Source organism: Danio rerio, chromosome 18 (genome assembly GCF_052040795.2).
Source record: "Danio rerio strain M-AB ecotype USA chromosome 18, GRCz13ab, whole genome shotgun sequence".
NCBI lineage: Eukaryota > Metazoa > Chordata > Actinopteri > Cypriniformes > Danionidae > Danio > Danio rerio.
In genome coordinates, this window is record NC_141038.1 from 49,255,300 (window position 1) to 49,273,742 (window position 18,443).

Consider the following 18,443-nt stretch of genomic DNA (forward strand, 5'->3'; position numbering starts at 1 on the left):
ATATCCCTGTACTTTGCCGCAATGGCTGCAATATAGCAAAGAGTGAAAGATTTAGGAGGGTGTGAATACTTTCCGTATCAAGGGTGTAACGGATCACGGTTGATCCGTGATTTGTATGGATCACAACCCATGGTTTGGAACACACGTGACCCGTGGATTAATATGTTTACTTGTAGATTAGTCCTAAAGTTGTACCCATCGTTGTGTCATTCAAATCACATGTATGAAAGCATTAAGGATTTTCTTTAAAATATAATGATGATGAAAGAAGTTGCGGTGGGTTATTCGGGATGTGGTGGGTTTCATTAAAGGTGTTTTCTGTCACTACTTGTTTAGCCTGCATTAATGCATCTAGTGTAAGCTGCACAATTAATCATTTAAAGAGCGGGATCTCGACACCCACGCAACATAAATTATACATGATGCTGATTTGCATATGTTTATTAATCCTTCAAATTGCTGTAATCAAATCTGAAAACACAAAAATCAACAAAGAGATTCAGTTGTTAGCCTTTTGAGTTAGTCATGAAGTTATGAACAGTTAAATAACTCAGCCGTACTGGGAGAATAGTTTAGATAAAACCACTAATGTTTATGGTAAAGATTACAATCGCCATCATACGCTCAAAAATAGAAGTTGTAGCAGAAATGACATTATTTAACACATAGGTGACGACAACCAGCCATCAAAAATATGCCACTAAATAATTCCTCAAAAATAATACATCTAGCAATGAAACATGAAGTTTTATGAGTGAAGAACTGAATCATTTACTGAAAATGAGACTAAAAATAAATAAGGCTGTACAAATTATGTTAGATTTCTACATTTAGCATTATCAGTACCAATAGTAGTAACTTGTCACAGTACTTAATATATTTTAGAATTTAATTTTATTCAAATGATTATTTCTTCATTTATTTTTTAATCAAATTACAGATCCTAAATTCTGTTTGTTAAACCAATGGTGTTCTGCAGTGCTGTTTTCGTAATGAATAGAAAGCAAATTACATTTGTCTACTCCCCTTTTTGGCTGATCTGAAAAATGATCCGATCCATGACTAAAAAACTACACTGATCCGAACCCGTGAGATTTGTGATCCAATACACCACTTTTCCGTACTCACTGTAGTGTTTGAAGTGGATCAGAAAAGTTTGTCAAAATTGTCAAAAACGGGTATTGTTCAATAGTTTCACTGCAAAAGTAACTTTTATAAGGGATTTAAACACAGTTGTGTGGAAACATTGTGTGAATATAACCAGCCTCTAATGATAAATACGGTGAAATTATATTTTTTATAATCACGCTTGATAAAAAAATAATCTGCAGAAACACTTTTGATTGACAATCTCGCTTTGTACGTGTCACCAGAGTGGAAAAGCCCCACCCATTAGTGATGATCTCTTCCTCAATAGCATAGACAGCCCTGAGTGAGAAGCAGCCGTCTGCCATTGGAGTTTTGAACCTGCCGCTATGGTGGCAGTGGTTCTTAATTTCAGTCCTCTGGCTCCCCAGTCCTGCCCATTTTGTATGTCTTTCTTTCTTAACAAACCTGATTCAGATCATCAGCTCATTAACAGAGATCCATGAACTGATCTTTGTGTCAAATAAGAGAGACAAACAAAATGTGGAGAGTGGACCAGAATTAAGAACCACTATGCTATGGTGACATACAAGCATCCATAGGATTAGTTGATAATGGCTACAACACCATGATGTTCTCACAGAGCACTTCTCTGTAATTCGCCCTCATCTGTAGACTTCTGTGCCCCTTCTCACTGTGTGTTTCTCTGCAGGGTTCGAGGATTTCCATCTGTCTATCCATAGTGACATGGCAGCAGTAGCCAAAGCGATGGCATCGCCAGAGTCGGGCCTGGAGGTGCGGGACAGAATGTGGCTGAAGATCACCATCCCCAACGCCTTCATAGGTAAATCTACACCCCCACTGCACTCCTAGAATGTAAGAAACTAATCTACACTGTAGAACAGGTGCTTCACACAGATTCCAGAAAACACGAGTAATGTGACCAGGGATTTGATTCATCAGTTACTAAGGGTAAAAAATTATGAAGTATTTTAACTATAGGTGAGCATAAATAAATTTTTTTAATCTAGATTAATCTCACTGTAATCTCGAACGGCTCATTTGAATTCTGACAAAGGCATTCAGAATATGTGTGCTACCCAAATAAGTCTATGAGAATGGGTTTCTCAAGCCAGGTGGCGCATTACACAAGGGGCTTATCTCCTGGTTTGCAAAAAATATTCACAAACTGCTTGAGAAACTGTTCTACTCTGATAATTGGTGATGAAAATAAATGATGTTCAATAAGATTTACTTGTGTTTACTAACTGTTTATTCAGTTAAACATGAATTTTGAACTGTAGGCCTCTGAACTGTAGCTCCAAACAGCGACTTTTGATCACCTAAATCCTTAAATATTATCCCGCTTGCTTTTTGAGAGCTGTCAAGCAATGTGATTAGTCATTGTCTTCACTCACTCAACAGAAAGGGCTGCAATTGGCTTTAGAAACGAAAGCGCTGTTCACCAATGAGTGACGCGGGAGAAACAGCCGCGGTTACAGTCTATATGCGCATAATACACGGTTATCACAGGTAATCCATAATAGACACAGTGGAGAAAACTTGCACCTCAGGCACGCTCATGTCTGGATTCACAAGTTTCGCTTTAACAGCCAAGAGGAGAGGAAAAATTACGTCACAAACAAGCCAGTGGCTCAAATGTCCAAAGTGAGAGGGAAAGAGAGAGAGAGAGAGGGAGAGAGAGGCAGAGATGGAGTTTTACAGCATTTCTCCCTAGTAGTGAAATAGCGGCTCGTCTGCTGTGCCTTCTTCAGTGTCAATGAAAGACTTTCCAGCAAACTCAAAGCAGTTGAATTGTGCATAATTATCTACCTTTTTAGTAGGAGCGTTTTATTTAGTTGCCCTCGCCTCCTTCACCATAGTATTCAACTGCGACATCGCGCATAGGAGATAAATGACGTCATTACGTAATAAACGGTTATGATTATTACTGAACCGATATCGAATTGTTTGTGTCTGCATCGCGGTGCACCGAAGAAACAATTACTTTTGACACCTAAGAAATAATGAGTCAAAATAAAGTGAGTTTTTCCTTAAAACAAGCTAAATAACCTGCCAATGGTATAACCAAAATTGTCTAGTTTTCGCTTTGAAATAAGTTAATTTTCTCAGATTATTTTATTTTTTTTAAAGGAAAAACTCACCTAATTTTGACTTGTTAGTTCTGAAAACAAGACAATAGTTTTTGCTTATCCAAAAATGCTGCTTGATTTAAGAATTTCTAGATATTTGGACTAGAAACAAGATGAAAACTCATTTTTACAGTGTAGGTAATGTGATGAAATTTGACTGTGTATATTCTCCTGGAACAACAGTCTAATATTGAATATTTATCTGATATGAATCAGGTTCGGATGTGGTGGATTGGCTGTATCATCGCGTTGAGGGTTTCACTGACCGGCGGGAGGCTCGCAAATACGCCAGTAACCTGTTGAAAGCCGGCTACATCCGCCACACCGTCAACAAGATCACCTTCTCTGAGCAGTGCTATTACATCTTTGGAGACGTCTGTGGCAGTGAGTTCCTCTTCAGCTGTTCTCCCCACTCTCTCACACTGAAGCATGCTTTATTTTAGGGCTATATATAATAACGTGCAGCCCTACTTTATTCTTTGGTTTAGAGTAAACTCTGTTTCCCTCTTGTTTGTGCCTTAGATATGGCGAGTCTCACCCTGCATGATCATGACGGTTCTAGTGGAGCGTCTGACCAGGACACTCTTGCTCCGTTGCCCCATCCTGGAGTGGCTCCCTGGCCACTCGCTTTCCCTTATCAGTATCCGATTCCTCACCCATACAATCCCCATCCAGTGCACGAGCCCGGCTACAGCTTCACTGCAGGCGGAGGCAGCGTCGGCAGCCCACACAGCGAAGGTGAGACCGTGACCCGCTGTCCAAATTGTTAGATACAGGAAGGAAAGCACAGCCCTGTTTACACCTGCTGTTTTAATCCATCTGTTTTGTCCACTTTCCTTATTTGTTTGTTTGTTTGTTTATTTAATTATGAAATGTATTTATTTATTTATTAAATAATGTATTTATTTATTTATTTATTAAAATTATTTATTTATTCAATTAATTAGTTTTTTAATTAAATAATTTATTTATTCAATTATTAATTGAATTCAATGATTAATTATTACTGTTGTAATAATAGCACAGAACTGTTGTTTAAATAAATAAATGAATAAACAAATAAATATATATATATATATATATATATATATATATATATATATATATATATATATATACATACATGTGTGTGTGTGTATATATATATATATATATATATATATATATATATATATATATATATATATATATATATATATATATTATTTTTTTTATTTTATTTTTTTTTTAAGGGTGTAACGATACGTATATTAGTATTGAACCGTTCGGTACGAGACTTTCGGTTCGGTACACATTACAAATCGAACGATTAAATTCAGACTAACATCTAAAAAGTTAGTAAGTAAGTAAATAAGTACAAAATATAATGTTTTCAGTGCAGCAACGCTCAACAGGCAACATGCTGCTTTCCCCGCTGTGATGTTAAACAGCAGAACATCGCTTTTGAACTCAGAATATCACTTTATTAAAGCTTGCACTCATTAGCTATCTTGCTGCTTTCTGTGTCAGCCTACTCGTGCTGGCTCCGCCCCCGTTGCCCCAGCAACCCTGGACCCCGACACAAAACAGCCAATCTCAATAACCTGTTCACACATCACCACGCCCGCCCACCTCCAAACACTACTCCAGTCAGGCACGCGCTACACCAGCTTGCAAAATGGCTAGTAACATTAATGTAATCCCAGACATCACAAGTCTCCCTGAATTTTTATATGAGACTCCCAGATGCCTGCAAACGAATGATATCATTCCCCCCCTACCCCCGGGTCCTTAAATACATCTCACAACCCAGCTCTTCAGGTACGTTGGGCACAGCTCACCCCTGCCACTCAGGTACATCGCACTCACACCCCTCCACCGCTCTTCAGATACGTCGTGCACCATCACCAAGACAGTGGTGGAAAACAACATCTGCTAGGACAGTAAGCTATTTTAGCGGTAATATTTTGACTATCCGTGATGTCAGTGTAAATGAGTTGATATGTTTTAAAATTCAAAAACCAAAATCAAAAAGCGGCTGCGTTTCTAAAGTGAAAATCCAATGACCAAAAGATACACTGACTTATTTGAGCATATCAACTCATTTACACTGACATCACGCGATCAGTAACTGGAACAGCATTCAGACAGGCAATTCCTACAGATTCCAGCAGGGCAAAACAAATCACCGAGGTGATCGGCACATTTATAGTTGTGCATATGAGAGGTCTTAGTCAGTAGTGGAAATTTCGGGTTTTAAGAAAATGTTAAATGTAATAGAGCCCCGTTACATTATTCCTCCGTAAGCCCATTTCAGTCTGATAATTCCTGCTTACCGATCCACTGAAATGGCAGGTGACAGTCAAATCAAGCAGATCTGTGCTGTCTGAAGAAAAAGTGGACACTCATTTTTCTGAAAATACAAAAATACTTAAAAATTGATTGAAACTGAGCTCCATATAAAAACTAAATTGTTCTTTTCTTTTTATTTGTTTAACTGCTACAATATTATAATAATTTTTAGTCACACTTTACAATAAGGTTCATTAGTTAATGTTACTTAATGCATTTACTAACATGAACAAACAATGAACAATACATTTACTACAGTATTTGTTCCTGTTAACGTTAGTTAATGAAAATACAGTAGTTCATTGTTAGTTCATGTTAACTCACGGTGCATTAACTAATGTTAACAGGCACAAGTTTGGATGTTAATAATGCATTAGTAAATGTTCAATTATGAGTAATAAATGCTGTACAAGTGTTGTTCATGATTAGTTAATGTTAGTAACTAATGAACCTTATTGTAAAGTGTTACCTAATTTTTTTATAAGCAGCTTTTTAGTTTTGAGTGTAAAGAGGGATTTGTTTTATTTGCTGCTAAGCAGAAACCCCAGAAGCATAGCTCTATCACTGTTTAAAAGAAAAAATAAACAAGATCATACTTGTTAGTTTTAATATATTAGATATCAAATATAATATATTAGAAATCCTCTGGCTTTTTTCTTTTTTTGCTGTATTGAAAACATACCGAACCGTGATTTTTGTGAACTGTTACACCCCTAATATATATATATATATATATATATATATATATATATATATATATATATATATATATATATATATATATATATTTATATATATACATATCACGACAAACTTAATTTTGACTCATTATTTCTGAAAACAAGACAATATGTTTTTACTTTTCTACAAAATGCTTCTTGATTTAAGAATTTTTTAGGTATTTGGACTAGAAACAAGACGAAAACTCAAAATAAGATGAGCAGTTTTTGCAGTGTATACCTCATGAGAAATCGGACTTTCTTCCACTCACAGGCAGTCGAAGCAGCGGCTCTAATCGCAGCGGTACCAAAAACGACACCAACGCAGCGCCAGCAGCACCTGAGTCCGGAGGCCGATCGGGGAGCGGCAGCGAGTCCGACAGAAGAGAGAAAGCTCCCAGCGAGTGCTCAGCAGCACCACCCAGCGAACACAGCGTGCGCAGCTCACACACCATCCGCAGCATCCACTCGCACACTTCCAACATGGTGTGTGGAGCCGCAGGACTCCCTCCACAACCACCCGTGGCTGCAGCTCCCGGATCTCCCCCAGAGCAGGACCTGTCCTCGGTGCCTCCCGAACTCACGGCCTCGCGACAATCCTTCCGCATGGCCATGGGAAACCCTAGTGAGTTCTTCGTGGACGTCATGTGACTCGGTTTATATGTGAAATCAAGAACGACAGGGAGGACAATGAGATTGGTGTCCCTCCTGATGTCCCTCCTGTGTCCTGTGGCTTGCACTTTCTTCAGTGAAGAAGACTGGAAGTGATCACGTATCCCATCATGCCCTTAGAGACTCGTGGTCTCTGGTAAAGGTGACTCTGGGATGCGGGGACGAAGGCAACACTTGCTGGGTTTTGTGTACTTTTTATGTACTTTACCTGCATTTTTTAAAGTATTTTTATCCTCTGACTGGTTTATTAAAGGGATAGTTCACGCCAAAATGACATGTACTGAATGCAAAAGAAGATATTTTGAAGAAAGCTGAAAGCACATTGACATCCATAGTAGAAAAACAAATACAAGAGAAGCCAATGAATACCAGAAGGGTTTTGCACAAAAGTAAGAAAAGGGATTAAGCTGGGATTTTGAGGCTATCCTGGCTGAATTTAGCCTTGATTGCATGAAAGCAGGCTAAATTAAGCTTAATTCAGTTAATATGGAGATTACCTCTTTGCAGCTAGCCTGCTCCAGAGCAGGCTTACAACCAGGCTAAGATTGATTCTAGTGATTTATATGTTATTTTAGTTGTAAATGCTTCAAGAAATAATGTGTTTTAAAGTCACTCCATGCTCTTGACTTTTTAGATATATTTTCCAACTATTAGAATTAAAAATAAGTATGTTTAATTTTATTAGCAATCATTTTACATATAATCATAGATATCCATTTCAGATTTAAATATAAATAATAAATAAATGATTAGAGAAAAAAAATACATAGTTAAAGTCAGAATTATTAGCCCCCTGTTTATTTTGTCCCCAATTTCTGTTTAACAGAGAGATTTCTTTAACACGTTTCTAAACATAATAGTTTTAATAACTCATTTCTAATAACTGATTTATTTTATCTTTGTCATAATGACAGTAAATAATATTTGACTAGATATTTTTCAAGACACTTCTATACAGCTTAAAGTGACATTTAAAGGCTTAACTAGGTTAATTAGGCAGGTTAGGGTAATTTGGCAAGTCATAGTATAATGATGGTTTGTTCTGTAGACTATCAAAAAATATATATAGCCTAAAGGGGTTAATCATTTTGACCCAAAAATGGTTTTTAAAAAATAAAAAAATGTTTTTTTTTAACAAATAAGACTTTCTCCAGAAGAAAAAAAATATAATCAGACATACTGTGAACATTTCCTTGCTCTGTTAAACATCATTTGGGAAAATTCAAAGTGGGGGCTAATAATTCTGACTTTAACTGTATACAGTGCTCAGCATAAATGAGTACAGCCCCTGAATATTTTATCCATTTCTTAATGATAGACAATAATTTTTGGTGTATTTGAACAAGTTTATTTAACAGTTATATTCTTTAAAGTAAGACTTTGTTCACCTAACATCCTTAGGTTTAGAAAGATAATACATTTCAATTCAAACAAGATATTACAGAAAACTAAAATTAGAAACTAGAATATATATATATATATATATATATATATATATATATATATATATATATATATATATATATAAATACATACATTGTACATATGTATTTATGTATGTATTTATATATATATTTATGTATGTATTTATATATATATATATATATATATATATATATATATATATATTATGTGTGTGTGTGTGTATATATATATATATATATATATATATATATATATATATATATATATATATATATATATATATATATATGTATATATATATATTTATGTATATATAATAAAAAAAAATTTTGGATGATAAACATCATAAATTAGATTAAATAGACTCAATTAAAAAGCGATATATAAGTGATCATTTAGATAAAGATTCAATAAACTTGATAAAATAAAATAAACAGAGACAATAGATCTGCAATATTGGGTTTTTGTAATAATTCATTAAATTCACAATATAATCATTAGTAGCATGAATGTCCACTGGTCACATTTAAGACAAAGTGAACGATTTAATTTGTTAATACGAATCCTCATATGTTTCTGTTCTCTGAATGAAAGTAATGGAAGTTCCCTGATTGGTGGACGAGATAGGCGTTTTTCAACTCGCAGCGGGTTTTATCCATTCTTGCATCATTGATTCATGCATCATCAATACTGTGGTCTGTCAAATGTCATGAATGTGCTCTTATCCTGGCTATCAACATCAGGCTTGACATAGCGACTCAGTCTCATCCTGGATCAGCAAACGTGCAACGGACTAAGCCAGGAGGACCCGATTAAACTAGGTCAAGCCACGCCTTTTCTCTTATCCTGGCTTTCTTGATTCCACTTTAGTGCAATACCCCTCTGTTTTCAACATTATTCAAAATATCTTCTTTTGTGTTCAGATGAGGAGTGAAACTCTTAAAGGTTTTGAACAAGTGATGAGTGAGTAAATGATGGATTTCCAGTTTTTGGGTGAACTACCCGTTTAACCTCGAGCTGTTTTTCAAACAAAGGTTAACTAAAATAAGTGAGAAAAGCATGAGATGTGGAAAGAAAGAGAGGTATTCCTCAACTTCTAAATAAGCTTTTGTTTTTTTAAAGGATGAACAAATAATTTTTAATGATTTAAAAACAAAAGAAAGACAAACTCTATCAGAAGATAGGATGTTTGACAATTATTTTCTATTTATGACTTTTGATTTTCTGCTAATACTTGTGGAGAGTGAGAGAGAGTGTCAAAAAGAGAGAGAGAGTTTAAGTTTACAGACAGGACTTTTGAAGTCTCCCTTAGTTTTCGGGTTCAAATTAATGCACTTTTGTTTTGGTTATTGTAAATTGATGAATTGTGGACACATAGACGAGGGACATTTATTAGTTGATTAAAGCGGTGTTTCCCACCCCTTTTCCTGAAGGAACACCAACAGTACACATTTTCAACCTCTTCCTAATTAAACACACCTGAATAAACCCATTAGAACATTATAAGAGACTCCAAAACCTCAAATAAATAGGTTCAGATAACGGAGACATCCAAAATATGTACTGTTGGTGTGCCTCTAGCAAAAGGATTAGGGAACACTGCATTAAAGCACTGTTTCCCAACCCTGTTCCTGAAGGAACACCAACAGTACACATTTTCAGCCTCTCCCTAATCAAATACACCTGAATCAACCCATAAGAACATAAGATACTCCAAAACCTGAAGTTAATAGGTCAAATAAGGGAGACATCTAAAATATGTACTGTTGGTGTGCCTCCAGGAACAGGGTTGGGAAACACTGGATTAAAGGCACACTCCACTTTTTGTTTTGGGAAACAGGCTAATTTTACAACCCCCCTTGAGTTAGAAAATTGAGTTTTACCAATTTTGAATCCATTTAGCCGATCTTTGGGTCTGGTTGAAGCACGTTTAGCTTAGCTTAGCATAAATCATTGAATCGGATTAGACCATTAGCATCTCGCTCAAAATTGACCAAAAAGTTTTGATAATTTTTGTTTTCTATTTAAACTTGAGATTTCTGCAGTTTTATCATGTACTAAGAACAACAGAAAATGGAAAGTTGCTATTTTCTAGGCTGATATGTCTAGGAACTATAGTTTCTTTCTGGCGTAATAATCACAAAATGTTGCTGCTGTATCATGACTGCAGCAGTGCAATAATATTACGCAGTGCCTGAAAATAGTTCTGAATCCTCTTTTACCTATGTCTCAACAGTTTCAAGATTTTCTGGTGCTGCGTAATATTATTCCTAGAACTGCCTAGGGCTGCACAATGTTGGACAAACCTGCCATATTTTGTTTGGTTGCGATTGATATTGTGATATGAATATAATTTCACCAGATGATTTGAATAGCTCTATTTGGAAAGATGTCATTCTTTTAGATTGATTACTATGATGAACATCTGTACATCTGCATAAAATATAATAAATTTATAAGCATATAACCACAACAGAGCAAAAATAAAAGTTCAATAAACGTTTTTTTCTGGGGAGTCAAACAGTGTTCCAGTACAGAAATTGAACAATCAAATGTAAATAAAATAACTTGGTCATTATTGCATTAATAATTAGAAAATAAACAACATTTAATAATATCTTTTAATCTTTAATAAATAATCTAATATTGTGGATCCACACATTGCGATATTGATGCTCAAACGATATATTGTTTAGCTCTTCTTCCAAGCCATGTTGACCTACATAAATAGCAACTTTTCATTTTTTATTCAACTTTTTATGTCGTTCTTAGTACTCAGAACAAACATCCATACAAGACAAGCACTCAATAAAGAAAATACTACACAAAAGTATATTTTATATAAATTCAATAAACAACAATTTGGCTCCTACATGACGTAATAACAGAAAATTATCGGAACTCTGGGTCATTTTTGAGTGAGATGCTAATGGTCTAATCCGATTCAATGATGTATGCTAAGCTAAGCTAAAAGTGTTCCTGTCAAACACAGTGATCGACTGAATGAATAATAAAAAAAAAGTCTCGTTTAACTCTGGGCTAGTTTCAAAATGAGCCAAAAAAGTGGAGTTTCCTTTTATATCAGGGGTGTCCAAACTCGGTCCTGGAGGGCCGATGTCCTGCAGATTTTAGCTCCAACTTGCCTCAACACACCTGCAAGGATGTTTTTACAAAGCCTTGTAAGAGCTTGATTAGCTAGCCCAGGTGTGTCTGATTGGGGTTGGAACTAAACTTTGCAGGACACCGGTCCTCCAGGACCGAGTTTAGACATGCCTGCTTTATATTAAGTCAATTATGATTTGATGTTGATTTAAAAAACCTAAATTGGGAGGTATTACTATGTACTATCATTGGTCCTAATACTCAGCATGCATTGAATATGTACTGTATCGACATGCTAATTTCTTCAATAATATCAGCTGATGATGCACTATAATATGATCACGTGACCACTCTCTCACTCTCCCTCAAACAACACAGTACTTAAATATGTTGGTGTTTGTCATGCATAACAATCAGCACTCAGCTTTATTGTTTTTCTGCAAACCTCCCACTATTTTTCTCAGATGCATTTATCACATTTCAATTATCCGATAGTATTAAATGGTTCAATTTAATACTCGCTGTACACTGTTTTATGACAAAACAAAGCAAATTGTTTTATTTATAAATATAGTTTATTGCCTAAACACGGAGTGGATGTCTGTTTTGTTGTTGTTTATGAAAGTATATGCTGACATTATGTTAAAACAACTGATTATAATTTCCTAAACTACTAACCACAGAGTTATGGGATCAAAATACCAATCTCTAAACTTTTTTTTAATATTTTAAATGAGGAAAATAATCATGCGTTATTGATGTGACCAAAAAAGTAAGCGAGTTTACAGTATACAACATACTTTGTGGAAATTCTGTGAATTAAACTGCACAACCCAAAAGAAAAAAAATGATAGTCAAAAGGATAAGAGTTGATTGGTTTGATTTTTTTATTTATTTATTTTTTTTGCATTTATAAGGAAAAAGCTTGATTATTTATGTGAGATGTGAAATTGGCACTTGTGTGACTTTGATAAATCAAACATAATTGTCTGAATGCATTGACCGAGACATTTTTGAATATTTTACAGTATTGTAAAATACAGTTACCGGCCACTTTATTAGGTACACCTGTCCAACTGCTGGTTGACGCAAATTTCTAATCAGCCAATCACATGGCAGCAACTCAATGCATTTAGGCATGTAGACATGGTAAAGACGATCTGCTGCAGTTCAAACTGAGCATCAGAATGGGGAAGAAAGGTGATTTAAGTGACTTTGACATGGGTGACTTTGGCATGGTTGATTGTGCCAGACGGGCTGGTCTGAGTATTTCAGAAACTGCTGATCTACTGGGATTTTCACGCACAACTATCTCTAGGGTTTACAGAGAATGGTCTGAAAAAGAGAAAATATCCAGTGAGCGGAAGTTCTGTGGGCGCAAATGCCTTGTTGATAACAAATATCAGATGATAATGGCCAGAATGGTTCGAGCTGACAAACGCAACAGTAACTCAAATAAGCACTCGTTACAACCGTGGACTGTAGAACAGCATCTCTGAATGCACAATACGGCCAACCTTGAAGCGGATGGGCTACAGCAGCAGAAGACCACACCGGGTGCCACTCCTGTCAGCTAAGAACAGGAAACTGAGGCTACAATTCACACAGGCTCACCAAAATTGGACAATAGAAGATTGGAAAAACGTTGCCTGGTCTGATGAGTCTCCATTTCTGCTGCGACATTCGTATAGTAGGGTCAGAATTTAGTGTCAACAACATGAAAGCATAGATTCATCCTGCATTGAGTCAATGGTTCAGGCTGGTGGTGGTGATGTAATGGTGTGGGGATGTTTTCTTGGCACACTTTTGGCCCATTAGTACCAATTGAACACCATGTCAACGTCACAGCCTACCTAAGTATTGTTGCTGACTGTGTTCGTCCCTTTATGACATGACCACAGTGTACCCATCTTCTGATGGCTACTTCCAGCTGGATAACGTGCCATGTCATAAAGCGAAAACCATCTCCGACTAATTTCTTGAACATGACAATGAGTTCACTGTACTCAAATGGCCTCCACAGTCACCAGTTCTCAATCCAATAGAGAACCTATGGGATGTGGTGGAACGGGAGATTGAACTGTGTGATTCTATCATCTCAATATGGACCGAAATCTCTGAGGAATATTATTACCAGTACCATTTTGAATGTTAACCACAAAGGATTAAGGCAGTTTTGAAGGAAAGGGGGGTCCCCGGTACTAGTAAGGAGTACCTAATGAAGTGGTCGGTGAGTGCACAAGCCTACACACACACACAAAAAAAAACTAGAAAGTAAAAACTTTATTTCATGGAAAGGTTGACATTTGTATGGAATGGCTCAAATACAGAAATAGTTGAAATCTAGAAATAGTATAAAGCCCAAACGTGCGAATATAAAACCAAGTTTACCTCAGTGTAAAAGCACACGCGTGTCAGCTGACTGTCGGCTGCACAGGGAGGGAGCAGCGGGCGACATCTTGGATTCATGAGTGAGCGGTGACCGCAGCCTGGAACATCAAATCCGGTCAATAACACCGAGCTTCGGTCAGAACCGAGCACATCTGTGTCCGCCAAGCCGGTTTTGGTCGGGAGGGACATCCAGAGACAAACACGGAGGGGTGAGTTGGGTGAATTCACCGGCCGGGTCTGTCGTGACACCGCCGAGCTGAGCTAGTTAGTTAGCTTAACCAGCTAACCAGCAGGACGCGGGCGTTTTACATTAACGTTAGATTCGCTTATGGAAATATGTCGAATGATGACATGTATATGTGGTATTAGGGAACGGTTATCTGAAGAAAACGCCGTTTAAACGTATTAAATCGTGATGTCTGTGTTTTTGAATGGGAGACCTTTACATAACGTTACCTCTACAGCTCGCGATTTCTGGCTAATATTTTGACGTTTTAATAATAAACCCAGCCTTTTTCTGTTAGAATTATGCAGAAAGCTTACTGTGAACGGTATATATTGGTGTTTATTAGAGTTTTCTGTCATTTTTGAGTCGAGACAGACAGTCGCAGTGCGCTGGTCTCCATCCGCAGACATGATTGATGCTGCAGAGAATTGTACATTTATTAAAAATCATCACTGGAAATAATGGAAACATCATAAATTCCCGGTTAGCTCCGTAACTGCTATATGATTTTTCCTTTTTTTCCCCCTCCATCAGCAGCCATTATGGATGTTGTAGGGCTAAGGAATGACATCATCATCAAAATATTCATTATGTTCTTATGATATTTAGAATTACTCATAAAACTGTAACCTTTGTGGTGTCACAATGCTTACTCCTAATGTTGTTTTGTCGAGTAATCTTGTGTTGACAGGCTATGTGGTCTGTCTGTGTGTTAATATTAATTTTACACAATGCAGAGGTTTACCCATGCATATTATCCTTGGTCATTTTGGTTTAGACTTGCTTCAGTTGTTCCTGTCATTTCTGCTTGATTCAGTATAAGGGTCTCTCATCATCCAGATAGATGTGTAAATGTGTCTATAACAGGAAACGCAGGATAGATTAAGTTATAGTGTGATTTTTATAAAAGCTTACATGTGTGTTTTTGTGTTATATGTGATGGAGAATAATTTTATGATTAATAAAGAAAGATGCGAGCGAACATGGATGTCCCATTTGAGGAGGAAAAGACATAAGTGGCAGAATTATATCTTTATATTATTTTAAAAAAAAAATTAATAATTATTTTTCGTTTTTTTTTATTTCACCTTTATTATACAGGACAGTAGTGTTGAGACAGGAATACCTGGAAAATTTAGAGAGGGGGTGAAGGATCGGCGAAGGACCTTGAGCTGGGAATCAAACTCGGGTTATCGTGACCACCTCAGTGATATTTGCCGGCGCACTTTACCTCCAGACTTTCACAGTATATGCAATGTTGTACTAGTATTATGATTTATCATTTGTATGTGTTTTTGATGTCTCTGATTGTGTTTGGGCTGTCACGATACTGGAATTCGATACCTATCGGTTCTGAATTTAAAAGACATCCATTTCCTGCTAACATTTGGGCACTGTTGTTAAGCACTTTCTTAAACAGGGTTGATTTGCCATTGTGGTCATGTGCTCAACAGAAGTGACAAATTGGCCATGAAGGTCATCGTTTCACCGAACTCACTGCTGTTTACTGATTGTAACTAAAGATACAGCGAACACTGGAGTGTTTCAAAGTCGCGTCTATCAGCTGGTTTGTCTGTAAGCTGACATACGAGCGATTCGCTGATGAATCGCGGAAAAAAACACAAATTTTTATTTTATTATAAAGAGATTCGATATTTTTTGTAAATATGACTATTTAAGCTACTTGCCTTATAATATTCCTAAATGTATTGTTAAAAAATATTAAATAATTACCGATATCGAATAATATGGAGCATAATACTGTGATATATTTTTTTCCAATATTGCCCAGCCCGCTTCACGGCCAATCACAGTCATTTCAGTTGAGCTTGTGAACTCAATGGCAAATTAGCGGTGCTTAAGAACGTAATCAAAAGCACTTACATGTTAGCGGAAAATGGACGTTATTAAAATTTCATTACCGTTTAATATCGAATTCCAGTATCGTGACAACACTTAATTGTAAATTGATTTCAAAAGCATTCAAGTATTGTGATAGGGTTGTGTCGATAGACGATGCCTTCGTCCATTGCCGATGGCCGACAAACTTTTATCCCCACATTTATATTCATATATAACTTATTTGCATGTCATCTTAATAGCAATAATGGTCTTTTCATGAGTTGTGCTAAATATTACTTATAGCTGGCGCTTGCACGGCTGACAGCATCGTGAGGATTAAATGAAGGCTTATATAGTAACTCTCGAACTTATAATGTGTAAATTCAGTGGCAAACGCTGTTACCTGCAAACCCCGTCCTACAGACTATACAGTGAATGGCTTTAGTCATTTTCATAGCGGACTTGAAACACTGGAAGTCTTTTATCCACTCTTGGAAAAGTGTAAATGGATTAACATTCAGCACATGATCACTAATAAGATGTGCCATTATTAGTAACTTTAGGTAAATCTGTCAGTGTTATTTTCATTCTCTCATCTTCAGCGCTTCACATTTTCACAGTTGTAGCTCCTGTCATCTGAAGGCAGAAGGCATTAACTGAGTGATTGACAGCTGATATTAACCAATCAATCGCGTTCAGTTAGAGCAGTGAGCCAATAAGAAGAGCACACATGGACACTGGAGCGTTTCAAAGTCGATCAGCTGGTTTGTGTTCAAGCTGACATACGAGCGATCTGCTGAGAAATCACAACTTTAAAACGCTCCAGTGTCCCTGTATCTGTAGTTACACTCAGTAAACAGCGGTGAGTTCGGTGAACAGATGATCTTCTCGGCCAATCACAGTCATTTCTGTTGTGCATGTGAACACAATGGCAAATCAGTGCTGATTTAAAAACGTGCTCAACAGCACTTAAATGTTAGCGGGAAATGGACTTCAGGCTTTTTATTAGCTTGTCATGGGTATTCTTGGGTGTTTCCAAGGTTCAGATAGAGAGGATTACAGGAGCAGGGTGTTAAGAGAAGATCTTCACGTGTTGTCAACATTGTCGTGGTTGTGCACTTTAATCTCTCATTAAGTCTCCCAATGAGAGATTTAATTTAGCTTGTTTTGGTATATTTTTACACTTTAAGCTTAAGCTAAATTCAAGGTAAACTGAAACATAATGCACTTTAAAGTTAAATCAGATTTTATAAATTATTTTGTCCATTGACTGACGTTTTGGCTCCTCTTTATTCAGTTTTCCAGCATGGCCTGTGAACACTGAGTTTAACCGCCACCATGATTGGAGGACTCTTCATCTACAACCACAAGGGCGAGGTGCTGATCTCCCGTGTTTACCGCGATGACATTGGGTAAGTCTATGTGATGTGAGATCTAAGCATTTGGGAGTTAGGTGTAATTAAGTAATTTTGGTTGAGGTGCCTTGCCTCAGTGCATCGAAGGTGGAGAGAGTGTGGTTCATTCACTCCCCTCTCCTTCAATTCTTGCTAGAAGTGGGAATCGAACCTGCAGTCTTTTGATTACAAGTCCAACTCCAAATGTCCCATTCTAACCCAAAGGAAAATAATTTTACTATTGTAAACATAATGTGATTTGTAAAGAAAGTGAATTATTTATAATACATTTTTTAAACACTTCTAACAGGCTTGCAGACAAAGGTTAACATAATTTTTATACTAATTAAAAATACAAAAATACGACAATAATAATGCATAACTCAAAATAACTTAATACACTTTAAAATATATCAAATAATTTATTTTATATAAAAATAATACATGAGTAAACATGCATAATAATACAGCAATAACATGCTTGTCTGTATACTTTCAATGCAATCAGTTCAACAAAAGAGTCACCATCTAGACTCTCCAAAAAGTCAAAAACACTTTCCAGATGGACCATGATAATAAACATTGTATACACTTAAAGGTCCTGTGAAATTAAAAGTTTTTTTTAGATGTTAGTTTTAAGGATCTATGATCTAGTGTGCTCCAAAACAGTGACAAAATGTACGTTTAGAAAATATAAAATTTATATAAACAATGCAGCTTGTCACTAAATCGTGACCAATCAAATGCTCTCTAGTATCTGATAGACTCCGTCCCCTTCAAGATGGTTTTTATTTGCTTTTCATTTGATGCGCTTGAGCTCAACCAATCACTGGCAGAGCTGTGAGAAAAAAAAATGCAATTTTTTTAAGTAGAGGAGCTACTCTCTCACCTTTTTTATTTATTTATTTATTTATTTTTGATTGTCAAACATTGAATAAAAATGCACATTTTAAAGCACTTGACGGACCTTTATTATTAAAATCTAATAATTAATGTACAGCAGGTCAATAGCCTCTGATGTTCACACCTGCACTTTTGTTACTTTGTGTTATTTTCTTCCCAAATGTGCTAAAGGATATTGTGCATATTAAAGAAAATCTGG

At 36.3% G+C, this 18,443-nt stretch overlaps 2 protein-coding genes and 1 long non-coding RNA gene across 10 annotated transcripts in view; all 3 read left to right on the plus strand.

Annotated features, from left to right (window-relative positions):
- The window catches only part of dvl3b (dishevelled segment polarity protein 3b), a 59,410-nt gene extending 51,588 nt beyond the window's left edge, over positions 1-7,822 (plus strand). For both annotated transcript variants that reach the window (XM_087293549.1, XM_087293550.1), the window contains exons 12-15: positions 1,799-1,930; positions 3,456-3,623; positions 3,762-3,977; positions 6,564-7,822. In XM_087293549.1, coding sequence (XP_087149675.1) covers positions 1,799-1,930; positions 3,456-3,623; positions 3,762-3,977; positions 6,564-6,940 — 893 coding nt within the window. In that variant the 3' untranslated portion in view covers positions 6,941-7,822. The remainder of the gene's footprint in view (positions 1-1,798; positions 1,931-3,455; positions 3,624-3,761; positions 3,978-6,563) is intronic.
- Positions 7,823-9,843: 2,021 nt separating this feature from the next.
- LOC147832933 (uncharacterized) lies at positions 9,844-12,075 on the plus strand. The gene is made up of 2 exons (XR_015515410.1): positions 9,844-11,486; positions 11,642-12,075. It is a non-coding gene; the product is annotated as an uncharacterized LOC147832933 (long non-coding RNA).
- A 1,840-nt stretch (positions 12,076-13,915) lies between these two features.
- The window catches only part of ap2m1b (adaptor related protein complex 2 subunit mu 1b), a 29,725-nt gene continuing 25,197 nt past the window's right edge, over positions 13,916-18,443 (plus strand). For 3 of the 7 annotated variants that reach the window (NM_201026.3, XM_087291769.1, XM_087291774.1), the window contains exons 1-2: positions 13,916-14,088; positions 17,245-17,359. In NM_201026.3, coding sequence (NP_957320.2) covers positions 17,286-17,359 — 74 coding nt within the window. In that variant the 5' untranslated portion in view covers positions 13,916-14,088; positions 17,245-17,285. Of the gene's footprint in view, positions 14,089-15,206; positions 16,523-16,773; positions 17,360-18,443 lie in introns of all 7 variants that reach the window. The other 4 variants (XM_087291772.1, XM_087291773.1, XM_087291771.1 and 1 more) reach the window with 4 other exon arrangements.